The sequence below is a fragment of the Urtica dioica genome, chromosome 12 (assembly GCF_054948205.1).
Source record: "Urtica dioica subsp. dioica isolate 48M chromosome 12, U.dioica_male_clone48M_v1_H2, whole genome shotgun sequence".
Lineage (NCBI taxonomy): Eukaryota > Viridiplantae > Streptophyta > Magnoliopsida > Rosales > Urticaceae > Urtica > Urtica dioica.
The window spans coordinates 13119263-13143928 of NC_142767.1; the positions used below are offsets into that span (position 1 = coordinate 13119263).

Genomic DNA, 24666 nt, shown 5'->3' on the forward strand with positions numbered 1-24666 from the left:
ATACCTTCATCACTTTTGGAATAAAGCTTACGACGAGGAGCCCGACCAGCAAGGATGTAGCACACAGAGCCAAAGACATGGAAGTACTCGACGTTCTTTCTCCCCCTCCATATCTCATACTGAGTTACAGTAGTGCCCGAACGAATGATAACTCTGTTATGAATATGGCAAACTGTGTTGAGTGCTTCAGCCCTCAAGAGTAGAGGGATGTCTTTGGCAAGCATCATCAATCGAGCCATTTCCTGAAGAGTCCGATTCTTTATTTCAACAACCTCATTTTGTTGTGGGATGATGGGGCCAGAAAATTCAGGAGCTATTCCTTCTATGCTTTCTCCTTTGTCTCTTTGCACTTGCCCTTTTCCATTGAGACTTTCAGTTTGCATAGGACCCATCAAGTCCATGTGTGGGAGCTCCAGAACACGTGAAGTGGTAAGATGTTGCACCATCTTGTGCGACTTCTGAACCTGTTTTCCTATCCTAGCTTCATCTGCCTTGGACATGAGACACTTGGTGACTTGAGAGACTTTGACCGGGGACCACATGTAACAGTCGTCCGGAGTCCTGGTTCCTTTCATAAGCTCAACCTGTTCCTCATTTATCACAACACACTCATCACGAGTAAAATCAACACGTAAGCTCAAGTCACAAAGTTGGCTAATGTTAATAAGATTAACAGTGAGGCCTTCAACCAACAAAGCCTCTGTTAAGCAAGACAAACCAGGATAATTAAGTTGACCTTTTCCAATAATCTTTGCCTTCACTCCATCACCAAAAGTAACATGACAGTTAGAGTTAGGTTTTATGTTGGATAAAAAGGTTTGGTCACCTGTCATGTGTCGAGAACAACCACTGTCAAAGTACCAATCGTTACCAGTGAAGGCATGCTGAGAGGTGTAAGCAAGGTTGGCGCGTTATGACTCATTTTTCACTCTCCATTCCATACGAGATGAGGGGGAACGACTTGGTTGAGCTTGCCTATGGGATGATTGATGCCGATGAAGATTCTTCCCATATAGACGATAACAAAATGGCTGAATATGACCCCTACGTCCACAGTGATGGCAGACCCAACGAGGTCTGTTGACAAGAGACCTGGTTGGTCTATAAGGATGTTGCTGATGCTGATTCTGGAACTTGTCACGAACAGATGTCTGAGGCATATTTCGCGGCATCTGGGCAGCAGACTTTTGAGGGACAAAAGTAGTCTGAGACGTGGAAGCACCGTGAGTATACCCAAGCCCCTTCATGTTCTTTGCAGGCTTTCCAACTGTGAGAATTTTATCAAGGCTGTCGGTGCCGGAGTTCAGCATCCTGACTGATTTAGTCATCTGATCCAACTCTCCATTCAGCCGACTGACTTCCTTCTTTAGATCCACAATCGTCTCTAGAAGCCTTGCCTTGTCTTCAGTCAGAGTGAGAATAAGAGCACTCTGTTTGTCGAGAATCTGAGACTCCTCAACCCATTTGGTGTGCAAGGTATTGTATGCGTCATTCATGGCATCGTCAGATAGTTCTCCATCTAGAACAATTTTCTGAGAACATTCACCAAATTTATCAGTAGACTCATGAGCAGTAAAGGCCACAAAATTACTTATCTTATCAGAGTCGCTATCTTCATCCGAAAAGGTAGCGTTGTACCCCTTTTCCTGTTTCTTGAGGAAATTAGGACACTCCTTTTGAATATGTCCGAAACCTTCACATTCGTGGCACTGAATGCCTTTGCCTTTGCCAGGTCGTTCACCGCTATCACTGTTCCTGTGAGGGTTGACATCCTTCTGGAATCTTTGTTGAAACTTGTCCTTAACATCTTGTGAGACATTTTTTCCATTCATCTGGTTGAATCTCTTCATGACCCTGCTATAATTTCTTGCAAGCATAGCTATAGTATCGTCAATGTCACTATCAGAATCTGAGTATACCTGATCCTTTTGTTTATGAATAGAGCCTTTTAGGGCCACCCCTTTGTGTTTCTTCTCTGTCTTGGGCAAGGAGAGCTCAAATGTCATGAGAGATCCCATAAGTTCATCAAACTTCAAGGTTTTGAGGTCATGGACTTCTTCAATAGCCGTGATCTTCATTTTGAATCTGGGACTCAAAGCTCTCAGAGTTTTCCGAACAAGATCTTCGTCGGTCATGGGTTTCCCGAGAGAGTAGGATTCATTGGCAAGGTCTCGGATGCGAATGTTGAATTCAGCAACAGATTCATCCTCAAGCATAGTAAGGGCTTCAAAATTGGTTGTGAGGTATTGAAGCTTCTGCTCACGGACCTTTGTGGTACCCTCATACGCAACAGCAAGGATTTCTCAGGCCTCTTGGGCACTAGTGCATGTATTTATCAACCTGAAAACATTTGTATCGACCCCATTAAATATAGCATTTAGAGCACGTGAGTTACCAAGGGCCGCCTCCTCTTCAGCAGGAGTCCAGTCTTTTTCCGGTTTTGCACCAATAGGGACTCCTTTGTCATCAGCCTGAACAGGAGCTTCCCACCCGTGTATCACTGCTTTCCAGGTTCTGCTATCAAGGGACTTCATGAAGGCAGTCATGCGTGCCTTCCAATAACCATAGTTGGTTCCGTCGAGTACTGGAGGGCGATTGACAGAACCTCCTTCTCGGGAACTATCCATAGTAGGCAATCAGAAAGAAAATACAGGAAACCACCTAAGAGATCAAGGTGCCTGCTCTGATACCAATTGAAAATTCTGATTAGTCGCAAAGACAAGATGTCGCACACAATGTGTTGACAATGTGTCCGACAACTTGCTTGAACACAGATATGGATAAACAACAAAAAGCAGTAAACAAATAACACACGATATGGTTACCCAGTTCGGTGAAACACACCTACATCTGGGGGCACGCTGCCAGTGGAAAGGATTTTCACTATCTTGTAGTCAATAGTACACACAAGGTTTATATCTGATTACAATCAACAAATCAATAAAACCTAGAGACTATTACTACCAGTGATCACCTAGACAGGGACTCCCCCTGAATTTGAGCTCCGTCTCAATTCCACCCTTCGAGCAACCTCCTGGCTCGGATGACCTTTAGTCTTCAGCAGATCGTGAACCTTCAATCACGAGAACACAAAACCCAAATCTCACAAACACTCAATCTTTGTGGAATAGTGTTTGAGGAAATACACCGCTCTTATCAAAACACAAAGCCTCCCAATCCGCCGGTCTTGCACGTCTAGGAGCTCTAGGTATTTTGATAAAGCGTCAAGGCTGCTAAGGGAGAGCGCATGGCTTTTATAGCAGCTGTACAATCCTGGAAGGCATCTCGGGTTTCCTTACCCGGCCTCAAGCGAATATCACAAAGTAAAGACTCCAACAAAGTGAATATTCGTGCAATGAAGATAGCAGCGAAAGATATCTTGCAATGAAGGCTCCAGCGAGGCAGATATCTTGTAATGAAGACAGCAGCGAGGCAATAACTCAGCAATAAGACACCAGCGAGGCAATCTGTCAAAACTGGAAACTTGCCTGAAATACTGTCTGCACACACGAGGAAAGATGTCAAACCAGAAGTGACAACATAACACCCGACATCTTTCCATACCACTTGCACTAAAAAATAAAGCCAACAAAACAACGTAACAACATAGAGGACACGTAGGCTAAAATTTTAAAAAATAAGTATATATTTCAACAATATTGATTATTTATGCTGCAATTCCTCTAATAATAATAATAATATAAAAAAATGATTTTTTTAGATACTCGGTTTGGAATTGAGCCCATTTCTCAAAATTTATTATTTTAGTCATTTTGACATTATCAAATATTCCTACAACTGATTTTCCAAATTAAAGTTAAAAAAAAAATATCTAAAAATGAGATGGATTAGTTTCAGTTACAAATATCAAAGAATGAGATGCGTTGATTATATTAAAAGGTTAAAATAATGCAACTTAGAATATTGTAGCAGTTGACTATGATGATTAGTTGTGATTTATTTTAATTTCAGAGATAACTAATTATCGTACGCATCATAACCAATGATATAGAGTACATACCATTCATGCTTAAATCTATGCTACTTTCAACGAGGGAGGCCGACAAATGCATGAAGAATATTTCCACCAAATAAAGAATTTTTAATAAAATAATCATTATTAGTTCATCAATTATTAACTAGATATAAACCTAAAATCACTATTAACAAAATAATCACAAACTCAATTCACGAAATTACATTGAGTTTCGAGTTTAAAAAACGCATTTATTATTATATTTAGAGGAATTTGGACATAAACATCTAATATTTTTGAGATTATACACTTATATACATATTCTTTAAAAAATTAGTCTCCACGTGTCCGTTAACGACATTACTGCTAATGGTTGCACTCAAATAAAATGTTCGGTATTTATATTGGCGAAAAAAGCGGAATATTTGCAGTACAAAATATTGGGTATTTATATCTAAATTAACCCTTTTTATTACAACTAATTACAAATATTATAAAAAAAACTATTTTAAATGGCCAAACGACTATTCTCGATTATAATTTTAGCACAACTATTCAAGTATTAAACATATAGTCTAACTCATATCTACATCTCTCGTAGCGTAATTCACGTGTCTTATCTCTGTTTGAACTATATGGCTAACTCCCCAATTAAAATAAAGTCGTGTTTTTTTTTTTAATGGCTTTTTAAATTAACCATTATGTAAATTAAATTAACAAAAATTTATAAAATTAGTTTTGATTAAACTTCTTTTTCTGAGCTTCATCCTCAAAACTGACAATTTTCTTAAATAATTTTATTTTATCACTATATAGTAATTAAATTAAATTAATTATTATATAAATTATATAGATTAACAAAAAATAGGTTATTCTAAATCTACTGTAAACATGTTCTTTCTTTGCCAAATTTAAAAAGCTATAGTCATATTTCAATTAGAAAAGTGTTAAAGTGAAGAATAAAATAAGAAATGACAGAAAGGGAACAAATCTCTCGTTAGAATACAAATATATATTGATTGATTGCAAGATCATGCTTAAAGTCTAGAATCTAGATAGGCAAAATCAACTACGTACAATTTTTCATATAAAATAAAGTTTTATCATGGGAAATATAAAAGGCTGGAGTATTTTGAAGGCACAAAAAAGACGCGCCGTCGGTGTCGTTGTGATCAAGCGGTCTGTGGAGCACATAAAAAAGTTATTCACCAAATTTTCAACAACAAAAAAAGAAATATAAGAACCATTAAAAAATTAGATATTATTTTAGTTATGTATAATATAAAATTTGAAGACATGTATAATATTCAAATTTAGAATTTTATTTTAAAATTTTAGACTGACTATCATTTAAAAAAGTCTAAAGTAAAACAAAACATATACGACATAATATGAGAAAGTTGGATATGAATTAGACTATATTTTCAATATATGAATAGTTAAGTTATAATTTTAATTTAGGGTAACCATTCAACTGAATTTTAATTTCATACTGTTTTTTTAAACTGGATTTCAATTTAATAATATTCCTCGTTTAAAATATAAACCCTTTTCCCTTTTCCCTTTTGTTAAGAAAAACTATAATAATTTGAAAAAAAATATATCATGTACTAATATATTAAATATATATACTATTATAATATATTTCAAAATTTTACTTATCTGCACCGTTACAAAAATACATATGTTGTTTTGGAAGAAAAATGAGAAGGTGGAAATTGCGTTGGGGGGCGCAGAAAAAGTATTGTTGGGTAGATACTAAAACATAGGTTACAAAAACAGGCTCACAAGACACTGAGATGTTTTTTTTTTTATCTTATTCTTACCGACCGAAGCTGAAGCATTTCTATAACTCGATGACCATTGTGGAAAATATGGCATGGAACCACAATAATGGAAAAGCTTATTAAAAGTACTTTTGACTATCACTTTTGACTTAAAAGAAACTGAGTAATATTTGCGTCAACCAGAGCCTTATGATCTATGATGGGGTCTTGTAGAGGCTTAGTCTGTATGACAAACATTCTATAACGAAAATAATTTGCGCGACAGAAACTTTTGTCGAGCAACAATTTTGCGTCACATTGTTTTTAAAAGAAAAAAAAAAGTTTTAAATAGTTTATTGTTACATAGTCGCGTGCAGCAAACTTTCGATTAAATACTTATTTTTTGTAACGCTAGCTTTTGAATTTAATTTAGTAAGGTTATTGACGAAAAAGATATTTATAGGGGTAAAGATACACGATAACTAAAAGTTTGTGGATAGATATACAAATAAGCGTTTTGAATGAGAAAAATAAAATTATCAATTTATGACATTTATATCGTTCCAAATAACGTCATCTTATTGTCATCTTAGAATATCACAGCTCGTTTAGATCGTGCGTCATTTATATCCCAACTCTGTCATCTTAGAAAATGTTTTAAATTATTTTTCGACATCAAGGCTAATAATAATATTTATTGTCATGCATAAAACACTACAGCTCTTGGTCACTTGAAAAAATGTAGATAATACCAGTCGAAAGTTATTTATGATTTTAAGAGCTTCATGGAATAGGCTTTTCTTTCTCTCTCTCTCTCTTTTTTTTTTTTTTTTTTTTTTTTTTTGTAGTTAGATTCGTAGTAGGTGACAACAAACATCCACCCAAAAGAGAGAAGCCTTTAGACATATGTTCGTGGAAGGGAAAAAAAAAGGTATAGGCCAACTCCGCCATAACATTTTTCATTAAAAACAAAATTTACGATGATATCATAGCACCATAACATTTTTTTTTTGGTACAAACTCGGAAAGGAGCTTTTGAAAAGGGAAGACAAAAAAAAAAAAAAAAAACACTGCAAAAATAAAGGTACATATATATGATCAATATATGTACGTGATCTGATCAGTCAAACAGATTCACAATGATTCACTGGTGGTGTTACTCTTCTACCACCAATGTCCACAAGCTCTTGATTAGAAATCTTTGTGTCCACATTCATCGATACAACGTACTCATCTGCCGTTTGTGAACACACTTTGTCGACCGGTTCTGATTGGATGAGTAGATCTTTACTCTTCCCCCACAGATTCATGTATAGGCCAACCACAATAATTGTTGCTCCAATAAGCCTAAGAAATAATTGAAGAAACAAATTAATTATTAGTTTTCTTTAGAGTTATATATATGTTCATTTTATATGTGTGAATATTATGTATAATATAGTAGATGATAGGCATACATTCCCAAATGCATCGTCTCTGATAAAATGAAGGAGCTCAAAACTGCAACAAGGACAAGCTGTAGAGGAGTAAAAGCAGTCACAAAAACAGGACCTCTTTCCTTCATTACCATCCCTTGAATATAGTACGAAAATCCCGAACAAACAATTCCCTGCAGCGCGGCAAAATGAAATATTATCCGCATTAGATTCACGTCACTTCGCCAAATTTGTGAAAATAACTAATTATATATCTTAGTTGGCTATAGAAGTTCAGGTAATTTTATAATTTGACATAGTATTTATACGAAATCGGTCTAATTAACGCATGAATTTATAGTAATACAACTACTTAAAACCACTAAAATAAGAAAGATCATATATTTTTATTTTTATTTTTTGCACCCTTGTTATGCAAATGAAATTATATCTAAGAGAAGCGCTAATTGGTTCTTACACTGTAGACAATTGCTAATAAGGTCGAATCGAATTGTAGAGCCCACGCTTTAGGGTTTCCCCATTCCAAGGCTAGGGCGGGGATGGCTCCTTCCACGGCGCCCATCATACATATCAACACCGTCAATGAGAGCTCGGCCGGGTACGCTTTTAGAGTAATAGACTACAAAAAGTAAAAAAAATAATAATAAATCATTAAACATATGAAAATTTGTTATTCGTGTTCTCATTTCTATGATAATTTTTTAAAAATGGTTATTTTGACATAAACCAACCTTTTAAAGTATGTTTTATAGTCAAATCCAATGACAAATCTACATGGGGTTCAGGTGGCTCACGTCACCCCTCTCATTTTTTAATTATATATTTGGCCCTTTTTAAAAAAAAATCATCCTAAAAGTTTTAAAATTAGCCCAACTTGAGATTTTTTTTTCAAATTAGCCTCCACCTGAATTGTTTTTTCAAATTTGCCCCTTTGGTGAGCTTTTCTAGATCCGTCGATCGTATTCATCCATTAACTTAATTATATGGATATAATAACAACACACTCAAAACACAGAGAGAGAGAGAGAGAGAGAGAGAGAGAGAGAGAGAGAGAGAGAGAGAGAGAGAGAGAGAGTTAATGGTAAAACAATTAATTGAGGAAATAACGTTTTTTTGTTTTTTTTTTATATAAATTATATATTAAAATAGAGAATGAAAAATCATTTGGGTTTTAGAACAAATCTATAATTATAATTAAAAAAATAATAAATAAAAAATAGACACGTGGTTTATGATGGTTATGATATATATATATATATATATATATATATATATATATATATATATATATACACAGGTACAGCATATCTTACTTGAACTATGACAAAACAAGACCACGAGAGACAGCCTGCTGTGATCATGAGAGAGCCCAAGAGAAACTGATGAGGATTTGTTTTAGCAGCTTCGTCAGTATGGCCGGGAACGCTCTCTTTCGTCCACGGGAAATTAATGGTCGGACCGTTCACCATTATCATCATCATAGCTCCACCAACAGTCACTATCGTTCCCAACACCTTGGCTTGGCTGTGAATCTTTTTCAGATCAACCTTCTCAAGCCTGCGCATCACCACCACACCACACCACTCAAACATATTTTCCATGCATACGTACGTACTATACATATAGTAGATTAAATAATTCCATGCATATGATTTCTCTCTCTATATCTATATATACCTGATAATCCAAGCAATCACAAACGTAAATGCTGGCACGATATTCCACATGGCTACTGAGAAAGTCGCCGTGGTCAACTTCATCCCGGTATAAAACAAGTTCTGGTCTAACACGGGCCTGGTTATAATTTGAGACAGTATACAAAAAATAAATACAAATAGGTTAGCTAATATTGTTCCAGGATTATTATAGATAGTCCGGGACTCATTTGTTACTTAATTAAAAAGATCTTAACTCGAGTAAAGCCAGCAACATGATCTTGGTGAAGACACCAGCGGTCATCTTAGGCCTTGTTTTCCTGCCAGCAAAAATATCATTAATTAAGTCTAGGTTTACTATTATTAAAAAAAAACACATATAAGTAAATGAATCGATATCGATATTGGAGAGATAAGAAACCTGTCGAACACAAGGGCAAAGGGAGCCATAATGATGGCGGCGATGACGTGGCGGTACACGACCAAGACGTGTTGGCTCATCCCTCTGTTCATGGCAAACTTTGAAATTATGGAAAACCCGGCGTACCCTAAATTCTGCAGAATTATTCCGAGGAAAGGTCTCGCCATTTCGAGCTTTTGGAACAAGCAAGTTTTCGTCATTTTTGTGTGTTTTTTTTCTTTGGTTGTTGTTTTCTAACTCTCTTCTTCTAGCTTGCTAGGTTTAATTTGGTTAAGGGACGATGACACACTTATATAGAAATGTCAGCATGCACTCTTTTATTCTTTTTTATTATTATTTAAACTAAATTATTATATTTGAGAAGTGGGTGCAGTAAACTTCGTGAGTCCTTACTATTAAAAAATAATCTCAAGTTGCGTTCAAATACATGATATTTGTGGAAGCTCAAACCACACTAGTTAGCTTTAATACACCACTTGTGTAAGTATCGTAACTGTCTACGTACGTTAGTTTCCGAATTGGTTAAAGTCTTCTTACTTAGTATGTATAACTTATAATTTATCTTCAAGTTATTCGTCTAATGTGGCTATCTAAGATATTAAAGAGAATAAAACACTAAAATAGCAATATATTTTGAAAACTAAAGAGCACACATATATATACATAATTTACTTGAAATTATTAATGCTATTTCTGGAGAAATAATCGGTTCTTCTCACTTGAAATTTTTACACTAACTACCTGGAGTGATCAGTGAACAATTTACCTCATCACAATCAAGTTTGTTTCTCAGTCTTAACATGTAAGTCTACGTAAGCCGTGAAAAGAAGTGCAAGGTATCTGTAAAGTACGTTCCACATTCCAAATGTAGAACGGATTTCATAACATTTCAAAACCATATTTCATAAGTTATTTTAGAAGTTGGTTACAACTTGTCTACTCCTTTTGAATCATGTATGAATGAATAGGAACTCCACTTTGTATATACGTCTCCAGCTTATTTAGAACCCTTTTACAAAGACTACCCAATATATTACTAGAAACGGGCTTGTGGTGTACATTATATATATATATATATATATATATATATATATATATATATATATATATTTATATGATATGTATATATCAATACAAGATTTGTTTATAAGTGGCGATAAAGAAACCATGCTCAATCAAATGTTTCCACCAAGTAAAGTGGATTGGGGTTGTGATGTTTGCTTATTAAGAGTCCTAATCATGTTGTCAAAAAATTTGTCCACAACAATTAACTTGTACTTATAAAAACTAATGTCAATATAAAATTATTTAAAAAAGTAATTATTTTAAATTAAGGTTTTGTCACTCCTTTGGCCTCTGGTTTTTTTTTTGGGTAATTGTGCTTTGACACTTGCATCTCCTTAACTTTAAATTCTTGGCATGCTATTCGTTAAATTTAACGAATCACACTACGTGTATCTTTCTATTGGCGAAACATATTTAGAGACAGCTTTTATGATAGCTTAGCTGAATTCATTTCTTTGACCTGATATGATCGTATCAAACAAAAACCACCTATATTAGCAATATTGCAATTATTGTGTGGGATCATATAATGTGATCATTTGTTTAAGCTGTTTAATTACGTGTTCCTCACAAAGTACCACTTCAATTGGAGGACTTAGTCAAAGAAATCAAGTATCAAATAAAGGCGACTTTTTCCTTCCCTTCTCTTTACATTTTCTTATGCTAATATTGGGGTTAGTAGGTTCAATTTTTTCGTACTCATGAACAGTATTGATTATGATCATACTTTGAGTATCAGAAGAAAATGCCAAGGTTATCTGCATTATTAGACTCATATCTCTTTTTCTCAAAATATTAGTGGATACCAGATTCAATACCATTTGATGTGTGGGATATGACGATGTAACAACTAACATAAAATATAGTTTGTTATTTCTAGAAAATATATCTAACTCGCTGAAAAATAAAGGCTCAGAAATAAAATAATATAATAATGGCAATTAATTATAAAAGAAAAGAATCGATAAAATGACTTGTTATTGCTGTGTATGTTTGGTGACGTTCTATATATTATGGATTGTATATATGACAACCATTCAGATAATAGCGCACACGTCGACAATCGTTTTTATCTATCCAATGAATAGTTACGTTCCATTGGTGGAAAACAGAATATACTAGGCGCCGCGTATATAACCATAAGTAACTAGACAATACCATCAATTAACTTTTATATAAATAGATTTTTCTTCCGTGGACTTGTTAAGGGCATATAATTTTAAGGGTTATATAGGTATATAGCCACACGGTTATATAGGTTTTGGTTTTAGTCAATCTTTAGTTAATTTTTCGTAAATAGAGCCACACCCATCAATTAACAAGAAGTTAAAAGAACAAACAGACCTCAAAAATATCCCGCCCATTTTGAAATTACATTAATTCGGTCATAATAACTGTTCGCGCTATTTGAGAAAGGAAATTAAACGACATTAATTACCATAAATTTCAAACTAAGAAAAAGAAAAATCAAATCTTCCATCAACTCTCTCTGTTCATACGCAGATCTCCAGGCCGTGCAGATCTCCGATGGCCACCACGCGGGGAACGGATATCAAGGTTCGTGCTTGGCCAGCCGTACCGGCGGAGTTAAGGATTCGTTGAAGATCGACTACGAAGCCATGAAGAACAGCCTCGTCGCCGGAAAAAACTCCGACGCCTCTCACTTCGTCCTCCTCTCCGCGATCTGCCACGAAGAACAGTCTCGTCTACGGGAAAAACTCCGGCGCTTATCACTTCGTCCTCCTCTCCGCGATCTGCCACGAAGAAAAATCTCGTCGCCGGGAAAAACTCTGGCGCTTCTCACTTCGTCCTCCTCTCCGCGATCTACCACGAAGAACAGCCTCATCGTCGGAAAAAACTCCGGCGCCTCTCACTTCGCCCTCCTCTCCGTAATCTGCGTCCAAAAGGTCCCGATCGAAATCATGAACTCTGCGATGAACAATTTTTTTTTTTGTTGCTCACATTTTGATTTAAGCTTCGGTTTAGGTTGGCTTGGCTTGGGATAAATGTTGGATTACAGTGACAGTGTTGTTGTTATTTATTCAATAATGGTGTATGTTCGTGTAAATAGAAAACATATTTACAGTATGTTCGTGTAAATAGAAAACATATTTACTGTATATTCGTGTAAATACGAAGCATATTTACAGTATATTCATTGTAAATACAAAGCATATTTACAGTATATTCACTGTAAATACAAAACATATTTACAGTATATTCGTGTAAATAAATTGAAAAAAAATTCTGGAAATATTTTGGGCACGAAAATTCTGGAAATTATGAATATATGGAAGACAAAATAATATCAATAAATGAAGAATATATTTACAGATTTTATCCATAATGAATTCCCACGAAAATAGAAACTAATTACCTAAAGTCAACGCTGAAAACTTCCAAATACATAACAATAAATGGGCTGAGAACTTTCAAAATCTGCTGGAAAATTCAAATTTCAAATTTGAAAACTTCCCTATTCGGTTTCAATATTTGATTCGAAATTAAAAAAAAAAAACTGCCTAATTAAAATAGCGGTCGAATTAAATAAGGGCAAAAATGTAAAACTAATTCAATTAATAAGCTGCCACGTAAGCAAGATGACTATTTATGAGAAATTAACGAAAGGTTGGCTAAAACCAAATTGCTAGTGTTTAAGATGGCTACGCATCCAATTATTTGTAATTTAAAGCATAAAAAAAATGCTCAAAAAAGATATTAATTGTTCTCATATAACTCGCTATTTTGAGTTATTTATTGTTCCAAATAATAATAATAATAATAATAACAACAACAACAACAACAACAACAACAACAACAACAACAACAACAACAACAACAACAACAACAACAACAATAATAATAATAATAATAATAATAATAATAATAATAATAATAATAATAATAACAATAATAATAATAAGATTCTGTTTTGGCGAATCGAAAGCAAGAAAAAACACAAGAAATGGTAGAGTTTGTTAGATGCAATATCAATAAAGTATGTCGGTTCTTACGTGGCATGGTTTATTTGGAAAAATAATTTTATGTTTAAGTTGTTCGAATGAAGTTACAAGAAGATGTTCAAGACCCGGGCTACTTGTTCGACGTTGTTCTCTCGCGCGATCAAAACTGGAAACTTCATGTTTCTCAATTTAAAATATATTGGGTATATATTATCGGATATTTGGTTTCCGATTCTCTTAGAAGAGAGATTTGAGACATGACCTAGTATAAAACTCATTCTAAGTGAATTAGGTCATTGGTCCTTTTTGTTAGGTAAAGTCAAGCCGCCTTATTCCTCTAGCTAGTCTCTTTACACCGAAGATCTTCATCGACAACTAACTATTGGTTCTTACAAGTTTCATGATCATTCCTTGAACGAACTTTGCAAGTACGTGTTTCTGCATTGACGTGTTTGATAATCTTCGAGAGAAGATTGGGTTAAACATAGAGAAAGAGTCTCTAATCTGAGGCGAGCTCAGATTTACATCCATTAAAGAGGTCAAAAACGACGGTGTTTGCAAAAGGGAGTTTTGTCAAACTGAATATTACTACTCCTTTGAACGATTGATTATAGTGGATTGTTTGCATCCGAACATGGTTACCAATTCTTGTGGTTCCTTGTTGCTTTATGCTTGATTGTTTTGTTTGTTTATCATCTTGATTAAAAAATGTTAAAAGCAATTAGTTGTTCAACAAGTTGTTCCACACGCTAGTTGAACAACTATCTTAATCACGTGAAGTAATTTCAATTGGTGTCAGAGCAGGTCACTCAATTCACAAGAGCATGATCCGGTTTGTCCACTGATGTCTTTTAAGATGAGCATGAAGGAAGGACAGAGTATTGGACGACCTCCACTGTTGGGAAGACACAACTATGGTTACTGGAAAGCTAGGATGAAAGCCTTTCTCAAAGCAACTGACGATAAATCTTGGAATTTTATTGAGAGTGGATGGAAGACTCCGACTACGACTAATAAGGATGGAAACGTCACTGACCTTCCTCAAGACCAGTGGACAGACGATCATCAGAAAGAATTTATGGGAAACTCCAACACTATGAATTCCATATTCTCTGCTTTTGATGAGAGCATATTTAAGCTTATTACCAACTGTGAAATTGCAAAAGATGCATGGGATATTCTTCTTGTTGCTCATGAAGGTACTAAGAAGGTCAGATCGCAACGTCTCTGAATGCTCACTACCAGGTTTGAAACTCTTAATATGAGAGAAGATGAGACTATTGTTGAGTTTGATACTAGAATAAATGATATTTCTTATGAGGCGTTTGCTTTGGGAGAACCTATCAAGGAACCCAAGCTTGTGAGCAAAGTGATGAGGTCTGTTCAAGACATATTTGACATTAAGGTGGTTGTTCTTGAGGAGATTCATGATGTGGAGAACATGCAATTTGATGATCTTCTGGGATCCTTCAAGACTTTTGAGATGAAACTTAAGGTGAAGGAACTTGAAAAGAACAAGGGTTTGGCTCTGAAGGCTGAAACCCATGCAGAGAATGAAGATCAAGAACATGTGTCTGATCGAATTGCTCTCTTGGCTAAGAACTTTGGCAGATTTATGAAGAAGATGAACTGAAGAGGATAAGAGCAAGGGCAACAATCTACTCCTACCTCTTAGAATAGGAGAGATGGAAATTATCAGAGGAAGATTAGGTTTGGAGATACTTAAAATAATGACAAGCGTGACAAATCTAAGGGAATCCAGTGCAGAGAGTCTGAATGATTTGGAGATATCCAAGCTGAGTGTGCAAATACCTTGAAGAAAAATAACAAGTCGTATGTTGCTAACAGGAGTGATAGCAGTGACTCTGACATCAACAAACCGGATGAAGAAAGTACTAATCTTTTGGCTTTTAATGTAGACACAAACTCCAGTACCAGCTAGAAGTTAGTTGATCATCTTTCTGAATAAATGAGCAGTGATGATGATGATGAAGTCACCGAAGAAGATATAATCAAGAACTACTATCTACTTAATGAAAAGTGGCTGGCTGTGAAAGAGCACAATAAGAAACTAAGTCAGAAGATTACTGGGTTAAGACTCGAGAATAGTGATCTTTGAAAATAGGGTTGCTAATCTTTCTACATAAAACATTGAGCGAATGAATGTTGTCAATGATCAACAGTTAAATGGATAGATGAAAGCTCATAAACTTATGAAATTCCTTGTAGAAAGAGATTTATCTAATGAAAAAGCTTTGAATGTTGTCCAATATCCTTTATTTTTACAAAAAAAATTCATGGATACGTTTTTTTGAGATCGAAGTCCATTTTTCCGGAACTGCCATTAAAAATCCCTTTTTTTAATTAAAGATATGCTCAACTCTGGTTACAGCAACCTTGATTCTATCTTAGCTACTCACCGAAGAAATGAGAATAGCAGAGGTATTGGTTTTCAAGGAAATTCATCTCAAACATCCACTAAGTTTGTTAAAGCTGAAGAAAAGGTTATTTTGGAACTCTGAGCCTAAGAAGAAGTTTAACCCGTTTCCTGCAGTTTTCACTCATGCAAATGGCAGACAGAAGAAGAAGTAGATTTGCTGCTACTGCAACAAAGTAGGTCATATTAAGCCATGTTGCTTCAAGTATTTGGCAGATCTTAGGATAAAGAAGTTGCAGAAACGGGCTCCTTCTAGAAAGGAATGGAAAGTTAAGTAACAAGTCTGCTTAGTGGCTTATAGCTCTTCTAGAAACTTAGAAGAAGGGAGCTGATACTTTGACGGTGGAGTTCAGGGCATATGACTGGTGATGAAAGCTCTCTCTAAGATATGAGAAATAGAAAAAATCAATCTGAGAATTTTGGAGATGGAGTAAAAGGGAAAGTTGTTGGCAAAGGCACGCTTAATATTAAAGGTGTACCCAAATTGGAAATCTCTTGAGCATTAGTCAGCTCTGTGGCAAGTATTATCACGTTGAGTTTACTAGAGAAGGATGTCAAGTGTTTGATAAAGGACACGATTGTGCCATGGAAGGAAAGAGCTCCTCTAACAATTGTTATCTTCTAGGAGTTGGTTGAACTACTTTTGGAACAACTTGTATGATCAGCAAGTCTGATGAGATGAGCTTGTGGCACATGAAAATGGGACATCTGAACTACAGATCTATGAAAAAAATCACTGTTGGTGGTCTTGTTCGAGGCATCTCTGAACTCACAAGAGATCTCATTATTGTTTGTGGAGAGTGTCAAGCTGGCAACCAAACGAAGACTGCTCATAAAAGCTCTTATCACATCAACATCAGAAGACCTCGTGAACTTCTCCATATGAACTTGATGGGTCCTATGCAGGTAGAAAGTTTAGGGGGTAAGAAGTATGATTTTGTTCTCACGATACTCTTGGGTGGATTTTGTCAGAGAAAAATCAGAAGCAGTTAAAGTCTTCATTAATTACCAAGCTTAAAAGGGAAAAAAAAAAAAAAGAGCTGGAATAACCTTCATTCGCAGCGATCATGGAAGGGAGTTTGAGAACAATGCATTCCCTGACTACTGTGAATCACAAGGGATTGATCATCAATAATCCTCTCTGATCACTCCACAACAAAATGGAGTTGTTGAACGCAAGAATCGAACTATTTTGGAGATGGATAAGGTAATGGTCCACTCAAAGAAGATGCTTATGAAGTTCTGGGCTGAAGCTCTTCATACAACTTGCTACATCATAAACAGGGTGTCTGTTCATACTGGTATTGCTAAGACCTGTTATGAATTGTGAAATGATAAGAAACCTTCAATCAAGTACTTTGATATCTTTGGAAGTGTGTGATATATCCTCAACGACAAAGACCGCAGGCAAAAACTCTATCCTAAGAGCGATAAAGGAATTTTTCTTGGCTACTCAACCAGTAGCCAAGCCTAAATGATCTTCAACAAGCGCATTCACTCTGTAATGGAGTCTGTAAATGTCACCATCAAAGACATTGATGAATACGAAGCTCATGATAATGAAGAAGCTTCTCACACAACTAATGCACCTCAGGTTGCTCAAGACGTTGTTCAAGGAGGAACTTCTGCAACTCTTCAAGATAAATTTTATGGTTCATTTGATGATGAATCTGTTCAAGATTTGAATGAGAAGCATCTCTCTCAAATTGTTCCAAGCACTTCCATGTTTCAAGCACTTCCACCCAATCTCATCAATCATTAGTGATTCTGATGCTGAAAGAAGAACCAGAGATAAGCCTTCTGTTAATTATCGAGATATGATAAATCATTCATGTTTTATTTCATGTATTTAGCATAAAAACATCAAAGAAGCCATTGTTGATTAATACTGTGTAGTTGCTATGCAGGAAGACTTTGTAGAGCTTGAACGAAATGATGTTTGGGATCTTGTACCCTGTCCCACTGTTGCCAACTTCATCGACACAAAGTGGATTTTCAAAAACAAATCCGATGAGAAGGGCAACATCACTTAGAATAAAGCTCGACTTGTGGCTCAAGGTTATTCTCAAATCGAAGGTGTGAATTTTGAAGATATCTTCAACCTTGTTGCTCAATTAGAAGTCATTTGTCTTCTTTTTGCCCTTGCATGTCATCTGGATTTCAAGCTTCACCAAATGGATGTCAAGAGTGCATTTTTGAATGGCTTCCTCGCTGAAGAAGTTTATGTTGCTCAACCCAAGGGCTTTGATGATCCTCATCATCCAGACTATGTCTACAAGCTAAAAAAAGGCATTGTATAGACTGAAGCAGGCACCTAGGGCTTGGTATGTGAGGTTGATTGTCTTTTTGGTCGATCATGGCTATGCTCGAGGATGAGTAGACAAAACGTTTTTTTGTCAGACACACCAGGTCAGACTTCATTATTGCTCAAATTTATGTTGACGATATTGTATTTGGTTCAAGTTCACAGAAGTTGGTTGAACAAATACGAAGAGAGTTTAAGATGAGCATGGTTGGTGAAATGTTGTACTTTCTTGGACCACAAGTCAAGTAGAAATCAGAGGGTATATTCATCTCTCAGAGCAAGTATGCAAAGAGACTGGTGAAGTAATTCGATCTTGAGAAAGCAGCTCATAAGAGGACTTTTGCTGCCACGTACATCAAGGTCACCAAAGATGATGGTGGTCCTCCTGTTGATGAGTCTCTCTACAGAAGTATGATTGGGAGTATCTTATACTTGACTGCAAGCAGACTTGATATCTCTTATTATGTGGGAGTGTGTCCTCGATATCAAACGAATCCCAAGGAAAGCCATTTGGAAAATGTCAAGAAAATAATCAAGTATGAATGCGGCACAATTGATTATGAGATCTAGTACACCAAGGACACTAGTGATACTTTAATGGGGTATTGTGATGCAGATTGAGCTGGAAGTACAAAAGATTGAAAGAGCAGATCTGGAAGACGTTTTTTCTTGGGTAACAATCTTGTTTCCTGGTTCAACAACAAACAAAATAGTATATCTCTTTCTACGGCTGAAGTAGAATACATTGCAGTTGGAAGTAGTTGTGCTCACATGTTGTGGATGAAGGAGATGTTGTTGGAGTACGGAGTTGAACAAGTGTCATACTTTTGTTTTGTGATAACATGAGTGCTATTAGTATCTCAAAGAATAATATCCAACACTCAAGAACTAAGCATATCGATATTAGACATCACTTCATCGGAGATTTGGTAATGAATAAGGTTATTGGATTGAAGAATGTGGCTACAGAGAAGCAATTGGCTGATATTTTCACCAAACCACTTGATAGTGCTCAGTTTGAAACACTTAAATCCTCATTGGGTCTTTGTGTAGTTGAGAATTGATTTCCTCAGTTTCATGTTCGTCAATCTCTGCCTTCATTTATCATTTTTGTGATTGATGTTGTTTTAAGGGGAAGTTATTTTTGTCATTGTTTCTTCTAAGGAAATTTTGTTTTAAGCGATGGTATATTTTGGACCTTTTTTTGCTAAGTTAGTGTGTCTTCAATTGATTTGATTGAGGGTCAGATTGTTGACACGTGTTTTGATCATGCTTCTTGAGAATTTATCTCATTACCCTGATTGCCTTGTTTTATACTTTCTCTCTCTTGTTCAAGAAATTTCTCTGAAAACCCTCATTTATCTCTCAGTTATCTTCCTCTAGTTCGTGTGTTTCCTTGCCGATATCTAAGAAAATGGTGGCTACACGCGCTCAAAACCTTGTTCCTATTCAGAGCCAGAGTACTGTTGGGGTTAGTTCGTCGTTAGAGCCACTTGATTCTCCTCTGAACATAATTGCCGACATTGCAAGTCAGGAGAATGAAAAAAGTCCTCTGATCGCGATGGCTGAAGAAGAATGATCTAGTCTGTCCCCAATTAGGTATGCCCTAACCCTGATGGTTGTCTTGGTGTTGGTGGATCTTTGGTCTCTGGACTTGTAATGGGTTCAAATGACGTTGATGTTGTGTCCGATCAGGTACATGAAATACAGGGGGAGGAAATTCCGAATCCAAACCCTGGTGAAGCAGTTGTTCCTCCAGTAAAGACCTACACCAAGAAGAATAAAAAGAAAGTGTCCAAGAAGTCTTCTCCTTTGAAAAAGCTTCCTGAACATGTGTTGGAAAAGGTTCATGTACCCCCTACTGCGAAGGAAGTTGTCCATGAAGAAGGTGGTCATGAGTCTTACCAAGCAATGTAGTTCAAGCCTCTGTTAGAGATGTGCCTTCTGGGATTGTCCATGTGCCAGTCCTTATGGCCTATGATGTTGTTAGTACTATGCATATGTATGGTGCTGAAGAAGGTTCCCATGAACTTGCTCTCTCAGATCTTCTCAACAGAGATCACAGTGATGTTGAAGCATTGAAGAAGAAGCCATCCATGAAGAAGACCTTTGCCAAGAGGAAATCCCCTTAAGACAATCTTGTTGGAAGAGACATTGTTCTTCATGATGAAGAAGAGACTAAAAGTGATTAGGAGCCCCATAGAAGAAAGAGAGAGTATCATGTTCACAGGAACAAATTTGTTGCTGATAAGAAGAAGAAGAAGAAGGTTGGACAAGTTCCTGTTTTTGAACAAGTTGCTGGCCCTTCCCAGAAGAAGAGAAGTCCTGCAAAGAAGAAGAGTGCATGTTTCTACAAGAGAGGGCTGTGGTTTGCGTCTTAGTCGTTTGCTGAAAGATGGGATTTTGTACTAAAGAGATCTGTCATCCATGATAAGATCCTGCCTGAAGAGAAGTACACTGTCCTTGAGATTGTGAATTTGCTTAATGAGGCAAATCTCTTCGCTACTGTACGCTATTCAATTAGTCAGGGAAGTGATTACAAATATGCATGAGAAGTTTGGAGATCCTGCTAATGCTGCCTATGGATCTCTTTGGTCAAAGGAAGTGATGTCTCAATCATTCCAGAGACCATTAATAACTTCTATGGCACAAATATTGTGGAAGAGTTTTAGGGGGAGCAAGACTTTGACAAGATTGCTCATGTATTAACAAAAAGGGGGTGAACTTGTTGGGTAGATCAGAATCCGCCTTGTACATATATGACCACCAAGTATTCTCGCTTGTTTTGCATTGCTATCAAGAACTGGTTTCCAAATCTGCACAGGAGAGCAGTTAGCAAGTTTATGGGTCAAGTTATGTATGCCATTGGTCACAAGGGAAGAGTTGACATTGTTCAGATCATTTTCGACCAAATTAATGCACATTGGTCACAAGGGAAGTGTCCTACTGGCTTCTCTTCTTTGATCTATAAGTTGGTGACTGCTCGGCATCCTTGGCTGAAGGCGCATGATGGTGCCTTGTCTGGAGAGCCTCTTATCTTCAATGTTGTTCCCAAGATGTTCACATGAAAGTAGACCAACGACATTGAAGGAGTGTCTGCTGCTCAGCATGTACAACGAGATATTCAACCATCTTCCTCCAGTGCAGGTTCAACATCTTATGTTTCTTCTGCTATGAGGCATAGAATTATCAGGTAGCTCAAGTATGAGATCAAGGAGAAGACTGCAGAGATCAAGAATCTGACTGTTTCAAGATAGAACCTGACCACACTCCTTCGCGACATCAAGTACCTGGTTGAAGAAGTTCCTGCTGAAGATGAAGTCCAAGAAGAAGATGACCCCACTGCGTAGAAGAATGTATTCTTTTTTCTATTCCTTCTTTTCTTTTTGTTGTAGTATGTTCAGTTTTTTTCACTCTCAACCTAGAGTGCATTATTATCTTGCCTTGTCTTTTTATGGAAAAAAAATGGGAGTATTTTTTGGTTGAGTGCTTTTGTTTGGGTTGTAATAGCTAGGTCTAAACATTGCTTTACTTCATTATTGCTTGAATATGATACTTGTTTTGGTTATTAGTTTTTTCTCGAAGCACTCTGCACAGTGTCTCTTTGTTTTGCCAAAAATACCAATGGGGGAGATTGTTAGTTCCTCTATGACATGGTTTCTTTGGAAAAACAATTTTATGTTTAAGTTATTCGAGTGAAGCTACAAGAAAATGATCAAAATCCGGGCTACTTGTTCTACGATGTTCTCTCGCGCGACCAAAACTGGAAACTTCATATTTCTCAGTTTAAAATATATTTGGTATATATTATCGAATATTTGATTTCCGATTTTATTAGATACGCGAGAGATTTGAGACATGTCCTAGTATAAAGCTCCTTCTGAGTGAATTAGGTCATTGGTCCTTTTTTATAGGTAAATTCACGCCTCCTTATTCCTCTAGTTGGTCTCTCTATACCGGAGATCTTCATCGACACCTAGCTATTGGTTCTTGCATGTCTCTTGATCATTCCTTGATCGAAACTTTGTAAGTGCGTGTTTTTGCATTAACGTGCTTAATAATCTTCGGGAGAAAATTAGGTGAAACATAGATAGGTAATCTCTAATATGAGGCGAGCTCAGATATACATCCATTAAAGAGGTCAAAGACGATGGTGTTTGCAAAATAGAGTTTTTTCAAACTTAATATTACTATTCCTTTGACGATTGATTATAGTGGATTGTTTGCACCTGAATGTATCAGTCCCCCTGAGTAGGTTGTTTATACCGAACAGTGTTACCAATTCTTGTGTGTTGTTATTGCTTTTATGTTTGATTGTTTTTTTTGTTTATCATCTTGATTAAAAACTCTTAAAAATAATCAGTTGTTCAACAAGTTATTCCACACGCTAGTTGAACAACTATCTTAATCACGTGAAGTAATTTTAATTGGCGTCAAAGCGGGTCACTCAATTCACAAGAGTGTGATCCGGCTGACATGTTTTAAGATGAGCATGAAGGAGGGACAAAGATTTATTGAGGCAATTAAGCTTTGTAACTATTTTATATTAATCAAATAAACATTGTTTTAGGGTATTTTTCATTGTTTTTACAATTTTTCAATATTTTTATTTAAATACAAAACAAAATGGACAGTCCCTTAAAATTTTAAAAAAAAAGTCACACAAAAACATCCAAAACAAGCCCAAGTCGAGGCTTGAACCAAGTCATGGACAAGGCCCATTCCTCGACACATAGGGCCATGTGCCTCAGCTAAGGCAGGGCTCGGTGGTGTAGGTTTTTGCACCGACTAAAGCTCGGGCCTGTAGAGGGCCAAATATTTTTGGTTCAGGCATAGCTTTATATCATACCATAGCCTTAATTTTTGGTCCAGGAATAATTTATTTGTTGTCTTGAATAAGTAGCATTTGAGAATTATTTTATCATAATAATAAATAAAAAATTTATTTGTTGTCTTGAATAAATAGCATATGAGAATTATTTTATCATAATAATAAATAAAAAATTTATTTTATATTTTGGATTTTGAGACATATATTTATATATTGGATTTTTTTTAATTATATTTTGTTATAGGATTTTTGTCGATGTATTGATTGGTAGTCGATATATCATCGGTACCATCGATAGTCGATATTGAAGTTGTTACACTACAAGAAATACCACTTTTAGCGACGAAACTATTAGCAACGACTTAATCGTCGCTAATCACCCTTTTAGCGACGATAATATCGTCGCTGATTTTTTGGTGCCAAAAATATTAAAGTTTGGCGGCAAAGATAATTAGCGACGAATTTATCGTCGCTAATTTGTTTTTGCCGTCGCTAAGTTCGCGGGAAAATAATTAGCGACAATTTTATCGTCGCTAATTATTTGTGAATTCATTTAGCGACGATAATATCGTCGCTAATAATGTAGAATTAATTTCGACTTCTAAAGAGGGAAAAGTCCCTCCAATTTAATTAAAACGAAAACATTTAGCGACGATTTAATCGTCGCTAAATGATTTCGAATTTTAACGAATTTTAAAGAGGGAAAAATCCCTCCCATTTAATTAAAACGAAATGATTTAGCGACGATTTAATCGTCGCTAAAGATGTGAAATTTACTATTAGCGACGAATAAATCGTCGCTAAATGCTTGGTGATTTAAGTTCATTTAGCGACGATTAAATCGTCGCTAAATGTCTTTAAATACCAGATCGCGACCCAGTTCCCTCATTCGCTCCCAAACCCTAAAATCCCCATTTTTCTCTCTGGTTTCTCCTCCTCCGCCGTGTGCCTCCTCCGCCGTGTGCCGCCGACGCAGTCGACGCCGTGTGCCTCCCCGGTAAGTCTCTCTCCTCACTTCTCTCTCTCTCCTCACATCTCTCTCCTGATTTCTCTCTCTTGTCTGCAGCTCCTCCGCCGCTCCACCGCTCCTCCGCCGCTCTGCCGCCGACGCCGTCGCCGCTCCACCACCGATGCCGTCCTCGTCCTCGTCCGCCCCGGTCCAGCAACTCTTCCCCGCTTCCCGCGCGCGCGCCGTCATCTGTTGTCACGGTAAGTTTTTTTTTTTTTATAACTTTATATATATATATTAGTTATTTATAGAATTAATATATTAGTTATTTATATATATATAACTTTATTTATATATTAGTTATAAATATAAATGAATTAATTAGTTATAAATGTAAATGAATTAATTAGTTATATTTACATAATTTAGTATAAATATTTATATTTATAGAATTAATTATATATTTGTTATAAATTTTATAAATATTTAAATTAGTTTTGTTTACACAAATATTTAAATTAGTTATAAATTTTAATATTAGGTATAAATATTTAAATTAGTTATAAATATTTATATTAGGTAAAATTATGTAAAAACATGTATAAACAATTAGTTAGTTTATGTAAATTAAATGGAATTGTATTTAATTCTTGTTACAAATGATTAATAATGTGAAATTAATTAGTTGATATGGATTATGAATTTTAATAATCGAACCACTGAGGTTGGATTTATTGTTAGTTTTAGGATGTTTCTATGCAGGTTTTAAAGTCAAAGGCTTGATGCCGGGTTTTTAAGTTTATAGGGGAGGTTCTGCCGAAATTTCGGTAGGATCGTAAAATTAAAAAATAAAATCCGAAAA

At 35.9% G+C, this 24666-nt stretch overlaps 1 protein-coding gene across 1 annotated transcript; it reads right to left on the reverse strand.

Moving 5' to 3' along the window:
- Positions 1 to 6669: 6669 nt before the first annotated feature.
- On the reverse strand, positions 6670 to 9513 carry LOC149379260 (WAT1-related protein At2g39510-like). The gene is made up of 7 exons (XM_089603119.1): positions 9255 to 9513; positions 9091 to 9153; positions 8856 to 8972; positions 8492 to 8735; positions 7636 to 7797; positions 7200 to 7351; positions 6670 to 7089 (listed from the first exon to the last, which is right to left on the reverse strand). The coding sequence occupies exons 1-7, from the start codon at positions 9452 to 9454 to the stop codon at positions 6867 to 6869; spliced, it is 1161 nt and encodes a 386-aa protein (XP_089459245.1). The 5' UTR covers positions 9455 to 9513; the 3' UTR covers positions 6670 to 6866.
- Positions 9514 to 24666: the final 15153 nt, after the last annotated feature.